The sequence below is a fragment of the Olea europaea genome, chromosome 2 (genome assembly GCF_002742605.1).
Source record: "Olea europaea var. sylvestris chromosome 2, O_europaea_v1, whole genome shotgun sequence".
NCBI classification, from domain to species: domain Eukaryota; kingdom Viridiplantae; phylum Streptophyta; class Magnoliopsida; order Lamiales; family Oleaceae; genus Olea; species Olea europaea.
In genome coordinates this window covers 15801720-15814225 of record NC_036238.1, presented here as the reverse complement: position 1 = coordinate 15814225, position 12506 = coordinate 15801720, and the positions used below count along the sequence as shown (strand labels likewise).

Sequence of the window (12506 nt, the reverse complement as noted above, 5' to 3'; positions counted from 1 at the left end):
TTCTAAAGTATATTACCTTAGAGATCTTTGTCCCCGTGTGTCAATCCCTCGATGGTTGAAATTGTGATGGCATGGGCAATGACTTGCTCTCTTGTCGGAAATTGGTAGAGACGTGCTTTGGCGGGTACATTTCGTGGATAAAGGTGCAAGTCACATAGATATGCGATGGTGTGGGCGATAATTGTAAAGTTGAGATTTGATGTCTATTTATACTATTCAATTTGTTGCCCACTCAATTGTAAATTGACACATAATGAAAAATTAAAGTTGTCATCAATTTTTAATTTTTCATGATTTGTCTATTTACAATTGGATGGACGACAAAAATGAATAACAGATCTCAACTCATAATTGTATTGGTAGTGAACTGATATAGACATGGCACGGGCACGTAGACTCGAAATTCAAATAAGGCAGCAAATGAATTGATTTCCATCTAAGTGACTCAATTCAGTTGGTGGCGAATATATCTCTTGATCACATGGTACTAATAAGTCACGTACAATCTGTTTTGAAGTATGTCGAACGATCATTTGGCATGTTGGGTGGTTTTCAGCGAGTTTTGGAAGAAAATTGTAAACATAGCAATTGGGAACTATCAATTTTATATATATATATATATATATATATAATNNTTATATATATATAAATATATATATATAATAATAATAATAATAATAATAATAATAATAATAATAATAATAAGGTAGTGAGTGCTTTTATCGTGATCCTTAATTAACTTTATAAAGTTGTTCTTTTATTCTTGGACAATTTCTTTTGTACCATTTATTCTTTGATTAGACATTGGTGTGGGATTGCAGTAGGGCGAATAGTCATTTTCATTCCCAGTTTGCAGGGATTTTCAGGAGAAGGAACGGAGTTAAAAATCCTCATTAATTGCTATTTAAAATAATTATTTATTATTTTAATAATATTTTATATATTTTTTAAATACCATTTAAATTGAAAAACATAAATGTAAAAATAAAATTAATGAAATAAAAATTTCAGAAGAGACTTAGAGAATTTGAGGAGTAAATCATGTTCACTGTCTCCACCCTGTTTACCATTAGTAAGGAGCAGTACAAAACGGATCATTTTGTCATCTCCATAATCGTGCAATTCAACTGCAAGTTTATCAACTCGTATGCAATTTGCATTACATAACCTTTACGTATGATTTTTCCAGAATATGTATCTAAACATTTATCGGATGCACATCTACTCAATCCTTTTTATCTACACAATCTACAAGACTCGTCACCTAAATTATCATTTTAATTCTTCCAGACAAGGGCTAAGATTTTTTATTTATTTTTTTAAATTAACTTTTTCATTAAAAAAAAAGGTAACTTTAGCTAAGCCGTTGACAAGAAATTATAAACATTTTAATTAATAAATAGAAAAAAAATTGTACATAAGTGAATTTAATAATTCTAGCTGATTCATTAAAATGTGATTGTTTATAATAAAATTTATAATTTTGGCTAAAAAACAACAGTTCTCTACTTGACTGGAAAAACAAATCCAGAAAGCCACAGTAAAGCAAACTAAAACAAAGAATACAGAAGTAAATTATAATAATATTTTTACAGTTCAAATTTCACTTCTTCGTGAAGAACTCCTCCAGAAGCCGGCACTGTAAAATTTATCCCACATTTCTTTCTCTAGTTCAATTATATCCCTGTCTGAATCTGATTCTACGCCATGTTCTGATATGGATTGGATTTGGAGTTCACTCTCGTCACATCCACACTGGTGCGGTGGCAAAAGCCCTTTCTTGATCAGTCTACGGCGGCGCTTCCTCCTCAACGCCTTCCGGCATAGCCCTGCCGGCAACTTGTACACCACCAATACCAGGAGGTTCACCAACCCACATGGGCAACAGCAGCACACTGCTGCACACTCCGCCGCCGTCCCACCTGCCACCTCCGCACATGTTACGCCGCTTCTCGACGAGCAGCCATGATTTTTCAGTAGCGGTTTCCGCCTGTACACCGATGACAGCGTTGCCCGCAGCACAATTTGTCTAGTCATTCCTTCACCAATTATTTCACCTGCACCTTGACCCGCCTATGAAGCATAAAAATTAAACAAATTTTTAATATTCTTCAATACTTTTCAGTTTCTATGCAATAATCTAACAGAACCCACAAAAGGAATCATCAAAAAACCTCAAAAGAGCGTGGGTGATGGTGAGCGTTGGGGTGTCAACGGCAGGGCTACACAGAAAACACGGCGGATCGGGCTGAGGATCCGGCGGAGGAAGATAGAAGAAGAGTCCGACGACTGTAGGAATGTTCTTTTTTTGTGTGTGAAACTGATTGTATTGATCAGTTATACTCGAGTGACTCCGCAATAGTCAGACGACGTTGGAGAGAATATTAAATTGTATTAAAAAGTCATTATAATTTGAAAAAGTGTCATTATTAAGATAAGATTTGCGTGATTAAAGTGGGATTTTATTTGGTGATTTATATAATGAGTGTTGACCGCTATAGAAAATTCAAGATTTGGTCGTGATATTTACTCGAGGTGAAATTTCACAAGCCTTGAGTAAATTTTGTTTGTGGAGCCCATCATTTTGTAATAACAATTCAAATTTTCATGTAATTTAGATCCTCATTGTCATCCAAATCAAGTTTAAGATCGAAATCGAGTTATCAATTGTTTAAATGTCAGATTCATCAAATCTGGCTTGGTGATATTCGAGAAGATGACACTATTATTTTCTTCTTTTAGTTTTCGTTTTTTATTGCATACTTTATGTTGATTAAGAACGTGGATGAAATTACTTACTAATACAGGCTTGTCATTTACTTTAACATCTTTTTTGATCTAACCATTTGAGTTTATTGATCATGAGCACTTCAGCGCTGGTAGTCCTAGCAAGCGTTAACGATAGGTTTAAACTAGATAATAAGAAGAGCGTAAATGATTCTATTTAAATATTTTTATTTTTATTTTTTTTGAAGTAAATAGTTTAAAATAATTTGAGAGAACCCTAATTCAAAACCAAATCATTTTATCAACAAAAACATCCTTAAAATGCTTAATTTAAAAATATAATTATATAAATGCATGATACACAATATGAGACGTATATGATATTAAACAGATGATTTCAAAAATACGAGTTCTGTTCGATGATGAATTTTAGTCCTCCTAATTTGATGTAGTTATTTTTTATTTTTTATTTTTAATAATTCTGATAGAAATTGATTAAATATGTGATTGAAAAGTTATAAATATCATAAAATGTATTATTAAAATTAATTATGGACTTTAATTTAAATTTAAATTAATATTATAATCTACCACAAGAGTTGGACAGAACTGCTTTTCCAATGCTACTCATCAAATTGGTGAGATTTTTCGTCCCGTGGAGGTGTGTTGTACTTTGCAGTTGAAGAGTCAGAGTCAGTGTGGAGATCTGAGGTGCATTAGTGCGAGTTTTGCTTGGCAATGGGCCCCGTTTGCCACGTGCCCAGGACAAACAGGGCCACGTGTTTAGAATTATTGGGTGCATTAAGCTCAGGTGGTTTCACAGGCAGAATGATTCGAACATGGAAATAGGGTCTCCCTCCTTATTCCTTTTTTGTTTTTTGATATCCAAGTATCCCAACTTACACTACACTAAATCTTGGACTCTCAAAATCCTTGCCCCTAGAACCTTGGGGGGATAAATCGCGGGCTATACGTCAATTGAATCACAGGTTCTCCCCACCGCCTGTACACTTCTGCGCACAAGAGATCCTACTGCAAAATGATTGCTCCATACCAAATAAATCTGACCGCAGGTTCCCACCAAGATTCGAACCTCCACCCTGCCGTTGAAAGTAAGACTAATGTTGATTGATCCACCAGTTGAGATGTGCCCCGGGAGGCAAATCCCTCCTTATTCTTTCCTATGTCTTGTAAATGTTCTTTACCCCGCAACATTAGTAATGTTATTTAACATCGCTAATGTTAAACATTAATTTAAGTGACAACTGAATGATATTTAGGCCCCGTATGTTTTTCATTAATGTAAGAATGAGAATGAAAAATATAGTCGATAGGTCCCCACACAAGAGATAAAAATTTAAATATGGTGACTTGATGTGATGGATAACGATCATATTTTTCATTTTAATGGCCAAATAATGAAAAACAAACAGAGGCTAAATGATATATTCACATAAAAGTAATATCACATGATTCATTTAATTGAACTTATTAAGTATAATCACCTAAATTGGTGTTCTAATTATACTAATACTAGATAGCATTAACTTGTACGGTGCGTTTTCTAATCACCAATTGAATTGAAAAAGTCTTTAAATGAAGAACCAATACAAATCATATAAAAAAAAAGTGATATTTATTTTTGTTGGAAATAAATATTTATTCATGTTCGTGACTTGTGAGTGTTAAGGAATAAATATAATGTTAGTTATAAAGTTTGTATCCCGTTTCGAAAAGAATTTATAAACAAATGAACATGAATGATAGATAAGTGAGTAATATTTATATATTTATTGACATGTGCGATTGAAAATGAAGTTTGACCAAATTAGAAATGATTTAAAAATTTATCAAACAAATACATAAATAATTAACCACTCGTCGTGATTTTTAAAAAGTTATTTAGAGATTGTTTGAGCCCTCCCCTCACCCCACCAAAATTGCATTTTGAAATGGTGATTTAATAGAGAATGCGTGGTTAAAAAATAATGAAAGGTTTTGAATTTATGTGTAATATTATTTTATTGAAAAATATGTGGTTCAAAAAAGAAAAGAGAAAAATGTATTTTGAAAATAATGTGGACCATACAAAGGCTTAGAGCTTGTTTGATACAGATTTTAAATCAATTAAAATTAATTTTTGACCGTTATTTCACTATGACAATCGTCATTTTTGAATTGTTCTCTCACGGATGGGACCTACTTTATTTCTAACAGTCAAAAAATCAATTATCAAAATTCTTACCAAACAAGAATAATGCTATTCGTAGTCATTCACCATGACAATTGTCTTACGTGACACACATATGATATGTAGTTATTTGATACATTAATGTGACGATTTTTTATTGACTCATATATCAAATAATTACCTGCTATGTGTGCTACATATGGTAATTGTTGTAGTGAACTACTACTAATAACATTGTTCAAATGATATATACAAAAAACATAAAGAGAGATAATGTAAAAATGTGGACGGAAGTTGGCAAATAATAAAAGATACGAACATGTTTGAGCTCCATTATTTTTCAAGAATGCATTTTGGAATAATAGATTAATGGAGAAAGTGTGGTTAAAAATAAGAAAAAAATTTGAATTTACGTGTAATATTATTTTATTAAAAATAGTAAAACTAAGTGTTAAAAATAAATAGATTGCTGGACTATTTAAAATTTTCAACTCTCCAAATTTATAGATGTTATATAAATTGTAAAATGTGTTCTTTAAATATAGAGAGCTTCTCGAAAATACTCTAAATATTATAACCTTATGTGGCATCTTCGATTTTTTTTTCTAGGTTCTCTTGTTATTTAAACCTTACAAGGTTTTCCTAGCAAAAGATAAAAATGGCAAGGTTTATGAAAATCCTCTTTTTCTTTATTATTTTGAATTGTCTTAGAAAATCTAGTCTGTTTGGGAGTGATTTTGAGAATTAATTTTTTGATCGTTAGGAGAAAAGTGGGGTCCACCTGTGAGAGAAGAAGTCAAATATGACGGCTGAAATAGTGAAATAACGGTCAAAAAATCAATTTTTTGGTAGAAAAAATCACTCCCAAACAGTCCCCTATTCATTCTAATTTTACCAAATTAGTTATACAATAAAATATGGTGCATCAAATGGAACTTTAATGTCTTACAAGGTTTAAATAGCTAAAAAATCTAATTTAGTCAATATTTGACCCTCATTCTTTAAAAAAATAATGCTATTTAGTATCAGCATTTTTGAACATCAATTTAGACATCAGCATATCATAAGTCCTATTAAATAAGTCATAATTTCAGCCTCCAGGACATAGCCCAGTGGTGCAAAGGACAGGAGTGAGGTTATCTCACGCCTTGCTGGCAGTCGCAGTGTGGGGGTTAAATTCTTGAGACATGGAATTGAACTCCTTGTAGGCGCAGTGTACAGGTAACTCTTGTTCCCTGATCTGTTGGGGCACATTGCGCGATTTACCTCCCTTACAAAGCTCTAGGAACGGGGTAGTGAAAGCCCTCAAGGTTAGGGTTCAACCTTTTTTTTTTTAAATAAGTCAAAATTCCTCATATTTAATTGAACCCATTATTAAATGTCTCTGTATCATTTAGACCAGTGTTAAAGTAGTACTAAATAATATTATTCTTACTCTTCTTTAAATTTTTTTTAAACACATATTCATCCAATAAAACAATCTTAATAAGTAATTCCAAATTTTTTCCTACCTTTTTATCATACATTTATTTAAAAATCACTATCACAAAATATATTTCTCTCAAAAGATGAGACTTAAACAAATAAAAAGGTTGAACCCCAACCTTGAGGCTCCCACCGTCCTGACCCACCTCGTCTCTGGAGCATCGTGAATAAGATAAATTTCGGGATGTGCCTTAACAGGTTAGGGAACAAGAGCTTGCCCGTACACTGATGCCCACAAAGAGTTCAATTCCATATCTCAGGAATCGAATCCTCACACTGCAACTGTCAGTAAGGCTAAAATGACCTTACTCCTATCTTTTGCACTACTGGAATATGCCCCGAAGGCAGAGTTAAACAAATAAGTATTAAAAAGAAGCGTACCTTATCTAAAAATGATCGTCATCAACACGTGACATGTTCTGTTCACTTATTATTATGCCGCACGACTAAATGTTAACGTTACTTGCCACGTTCTAATCAAACCAATTTAAAAGTAAACTTATAAGTAAATATATATTTTATATCTATATATTATGGTATAGTAGGTTGAGCCTATCCCAATCCCACAGCCTAGGATTTGTGCATCGGCCCAAAGTATAAATGTGTGGATTTAAGTAATTCCCCTTGTACAAAAGAATTACTGCCAAAATTGACACACATGCAAGGGCAAACATAGATATTTTGAATTAGAGGTACAATCAAATTTTGTACAAATTGAATATTTTTGAATGATTTACACTTGATCCAAGAAAATGTAAATTTATATTTAGAAAACATTTCTTCATTAATATTTTGCTTATTAAAAAAATATATATTTATGTTTAAAAAATTTATAGTGCATTTGATACAAACAATCAATTCAAATAGTCGAAAAGAAAAATATATAACCAATATTCAATACTAATAATCAATCAAATAAACACAATTCGTTAAATATAAGTTAAATTGGATATAATCATTTCGGACACATTCTATATACATAAATTTGATACGAGAAAATACAAATTTAGATTCTAATTAATTGAAAATTTAATTAGTAAGTGAAAATTTGCAGTGAAATTAATGATAAATTTTAAAAAATTCGAAGGGTTAAAGTTTTGATAAAAGATTTAAGAGAGAGAGTAAAATAAAGCAAAAGAAAAGAGAAAAAAATTCAAATTATATTGTGATTTTGTCCCTATTTGATGGGGATTAAAATCAGATTTTTAGTAAATTTTGATAAAAAATTAAAATTTAGGATTTTATGAAATATGTTATTAAAATTAATTATTAATTTTGATTTAGATTAAAATTCGACACAAAAAAAATCTCAAAAGTTGGGGGGTCACGTGATCCCCCTTGAGTCCGCCAATGTACAGATGCTATCTGTTTGATCTTTTTTTTTTTTTTTGGGCCATTGTCCAATAGAAAACTCTCGAATGTTATTTATATTAATTCTGGTAGAACTTTTCCTGTACAAATAGCAGCTATATGTGGATTATGATCCAACTTTTTGTGGTAGATCAAGCATGTTATATAAGTATTTATAAATGGTTGGATTATAAAATATAAAAATGAGTAGTACTTGATAAGTTACTCAAAATGTATAAATAAAAAGTTATTTGAGTATTTATAAATAATTTATAGATATTAGTGGTGAATAATCATTTTCAAATTTCAAGTGAGGTTGACATTTTTTTTTAATTTTCTAATATTTTTATAATTCAATTTTTCAACAAATAACGTGTTCCAAACTCCAAGGCGACTTACTTTCATAATTAATTTCTCATTCATTCATAATTGATTCCAAACAACCAAATATATCATGATTATCTTCTCGTGGAGTAAATTTCATTTAGCCTTTGAAAGGCCCCTAACATATTAACGGCTCCAACTTATATAATTGGTAAGAATATTTCTACTCCTTATACAAGTCTACGTTTGTCTAAAATTATTAATAACTTTTTAGGATGAATAATATTGGTCGAATAATGTTATTTGTGATTGTTCACTGCAGTAGTTACCTTGTATGGTATACACATACAGGTGATTATTTGATATACGAGTTCATAGAAAACTATTACATTAATGCATCAAATAATTACTTATCATTTGTATACCATGTAAAACGATTACCGTATTTAGTTGTGTCAATATATTGAGTATTGAAAATTGAAATATTTTGAATGCATTTAATTATAGTGAGTGCATTCTCTATTTTAAAATATTAATTTGAAGAGTAAATTAAAACATAATTTTAAGGATTGACTCTTTAAAATGGGGGTTCTTTATATTTTTAAATAGTCACTTGAAGATGTTCTTATGAGTTAAAATAATTTTGCTCATGTGAAATTTAATGACAAAATTAATGTCTATCGTTAAAATTTGAAGTACTTTTCCTTGTCCTCACTTATACGTTAATAATAATCATTATTCATTCGTCCTAGACAAAATTTGATATTCCTTTTGCACTTTGTCTTGAAAACATGGCCAAGAGAACAAATGTATGGACCTCGGCATTTTAGTAACTGTGTACATGTCATATCGTGTCTTTATGATTTTAAAGGGCTAAAGGAGATTATTCCATTCTAATTGATGTATGCTTGGATTTGACAATGAAATAATGAGACATGCACATGTTGGAAAAAAAAATGGATGATGTATGTGTAGATATTTATCAATTAACTTAATTAATTAAATAACATGAACATAATTCAATAATAATATAAATATAAGAAGAGAAGAGAAGAGTTAGAAATGCTAGGTTTAGGGAGTCACGTCAAGTACGAAGTCTTAAAGTCGTGTTGCTTCCTCTTCGTATGGGTTCTTTCGACATTACAAGGCTCCAAGATTAAATTCATGTGACTTACAATCGATTTTCCTTATACAGGCACGATCATAGGGAGATAAATGAATAAACATTTATCAAGTAGTCAAAACTATAGAAATATAGTATAAAATATAGAGAATGTTTTTGTTTTTATTTTATTTTATTTTTTTTTTATTTTTGTTTTTGTTTTTTATGTGTTTTCATGTTACATCAAACAATGAAATCACCACTCTTTTTATAAGAACAAATATAACCCCTCACATTTATGGAAATAAATTCAATTTATATATAAGTTATAATCCATTAATTATGAGTTTTTATTTTGCATTAAAATGTAAATTAAAATAGAAAATTGCAATTTAAAATTACTTTTAATTTTGAAATTTAAAACTTGTTAACATTTATGCTACGACAATTCCTTACTGTTTTGAATTTAAGCCTCACTTAGTAATAATAATTTCCATTTGAGGAATCATAATGGACTAAGCATTGAATTAAGTCTCTTTTAACCAAACTTCAATTTTTTCACACACAATATCAATTTAGGGTCTAATTCATAGCGAGTAGCGTTCTTGATGGTCATGCGCTCTAATCTTGATTCTAGTAAGAGTCTCTAGAGAATATCTCAATCTCATTGTCACAACCTCATGACAACTCTTACATAAATGAGTCCTCCAAAGGTGTGAACTTGCACCTCATGAGAATTCTTGCATCGGTATTCATTCACGGTTAAATCCTTCCTAACATCACAATATTATTAGCACTATCATCATAGAGATGAGCACAAATAAAATAGTGTTAATACAAGTCACGTAGTACGAGTTGTTTCTACCACATTGAATCTTCTTCATAAGATCTTCAATCACAGAGGTTGGATTACTCTTGGAGGTGACTCCCCTATGGACTTAAACCCATCCCGCTTGATGATCTATTATGTTCATTATGAACTATAATTTATTTCATATCCCTTTTGGACAATAATTTGGGATCATCAATTTGCAATGCTTTTCTTCTTCACCTGCACATCTGCAAAATATACTAAAATATCGATATCACATATCTAAATTTAGCAGGATAAACATACGAATTCTTTAATATTGATTTTTAGCAATATGTTTGAGCAGATACATACATTCAACTCATGTATTTCGCCTACAATCTTTAGATTCAATATAAACACTTTGCTTGCAACGTCAATCTCATGATAATATGAATAATCATGTATAAAGTACATGCATCTGAATTTTTTTTAATACTCCTGTATTTCAAAAAGATCCAGCTTGAATAGAGTAAATATATGATCTTACAATTTATCTCTTTGAATAGGATCAAACATTATGAGGAGAACATTGATGCACATGTTTATCAACCCCACAATTTCTTAGTTCTATCAGCCATTATATTAACAAATTCTTCTTTAAACACATTTGCAAAATATTGGTCATAATGCTAAAGAGTAATCACATTTGCAAACTAGAGCATAAATCAAAAATGTCAAGAGATCATATCAATTTGTTAAATGTGAAAGAAATGAGTGAAATGGACAGCAAGGTAGGACCAATTCTCCATTCAATCATTACATTTATAACCTCAGACAATTAAATTCTCAAATATGCATGGTGGTGAAATTGGTTGTAACTTGTAAGGAATGTGTAAAGAAAACAAGTGCTACTAAGTACATGTTCTTTTTTTATTTGCCAAATTTTGTTCTATAAGTAAGAAGACTTTGAAAGAGATTTGAGTGAAATTCAACTTCATCAGATTCATATTTGATAAAAGTATCCTGCTACTTAAAATCACACACGCCTTTGAAGAATTATGTCAATGTATTTAAAATGTAACTTTTCTTTATTTAATATTTCAAAATATATCAAGACATGTAACTTTTAAAGATAATTATACTATCATTCACCAAATAGAATAATGTGAAGCCAATCAGTTCTCAAGAGTCAAGTGTAAAAATAATCCCATCTTTCAATTTTATATATATGTATGTATGTATGTATTTAAAACCTAAGAAATGTTATAACCACACATTAAATTTGCCTCTTAGAAATATTTATATGGCCAAAAATGACATCATATACTTTTTTCCTAAAAGAAAGTGTCGGATTTCATTTTGAGTATCATACATCGTATAAAATATGGTGCTTAAAACAGCCTTAATTTTAACGAACCAAATATCTTTTGGAAAATTCCAAGAATCATAATTAAATTTATCTATATGATATGATATGACATGAAGCATCCAAAAGGAATAAATTATAATAATAATATTTTTCCGCAATATGAAAATTCAGGGATAATTTAAAAATGCAATTTTGCTGGTTAAAATGCAATAACCACACAATTCCAAATACTACCGCATATGGTAATAAAGAGATGGAATAATTTAAAAATAATATAGAATGTCAAATTAGAAACATGAAAAAACTATGATCATTCATATGGGTTTATGTAATTAATAATTAGTGAGAATACCACCCATAAACAAATTCTAATGGGAGACTAGTAGGTACTTACAGTGTTGAAGGAATTTGTGTAGCACCTAAGCATTGAGCTTTGCAATCTTATTGTGAATTCACAGTCTCCACAAAATTAATACTCAACAAATGTAGGAGATTCATTGATCTCTTTAGAACTAAACAACTTGTAAACTATGTTTGAAACAAAGTAGATGAAGAAAAATAATGGAAGATTTTCCAATATAGTATAATATTATTTGGAACATGATGATCAGAAATTTTGTATAATAAATTTGACTGTTGCCACAAATTGTCCAATCAAACAGGGGACTCAATGGTTTAATGTAGGATACAGGCACAGAGGTTTTTCATCATGACTATCAGCAATGGAAGTTAATGATTCCACGTACCTGGCTATTCGAAAATCAGCAACTTCATGTGTGACTTGGGAAAGTAGACAGAGCTCTTAAAAGGTAAGAATGAGAAGACTAGAATATTAACTTTGACAAGAAACACAACTTGTACTTTTGTATTATTCAGGAAAATGCACCAACTTACAACTTAAATCCAAACACATTCACTGGCTTCTTGCAGTGTCACATAATTAGATAATTTTCCATTTTGAGTTTTAGGTTACTCATCCTAGTTAGGATATAGACGAGCTTCTCAAGTACATTGTTATTTATTTTCGTAATTCATTACAAAAGCAGACTCCGGACGTGTAAATTTTTGTTTTGTGTCTTTGCCAATGAGCCAAATTTGCCATGAATCCAATTGCTTCAAAAAAAAAAAATAATAATAATATTAATATTAATATTAATAATAATAT

General features: G+C 30.4%; 1 protein-coding gene across 1 annotated transcript; it reads right to left on the bottom strand.

The window, feature by feature from the left end:
• Positions 1-1444: 1444 nt before the first annotated feature.
• On the bottom strand, positions 1445-2402 carry LOC111375959. Its single transcript, XM_022998885.1, has 2 exons — positions 2175-2402; positions 1445-2073 (listed from the first exon to the last, which is right to left on the bottom strand). The coding sequence occupies exon 2, from the start codon at positions 2035-2037 to the stop codon at positions 1597-1599; it is 441 nt and encodes a 146-aa protein (XP_022854653.1). The 5' UTR covers positions 2038-2073; positions 2175-2402; the 3' UTR covers positions 1445-1596.
• Between the last annotated feature and the right edge of the window lie 10104 nt (positions 2403-12506).

Coding starts and splice junctions, on each gene's coding strand:
- LOC111375959 (XM_022998885.1), bottom strand. CDS start 2,037: ATGACTAGACAAATTGTGCTGCGGGCAACGCTGTCATCGGTGTACAGG.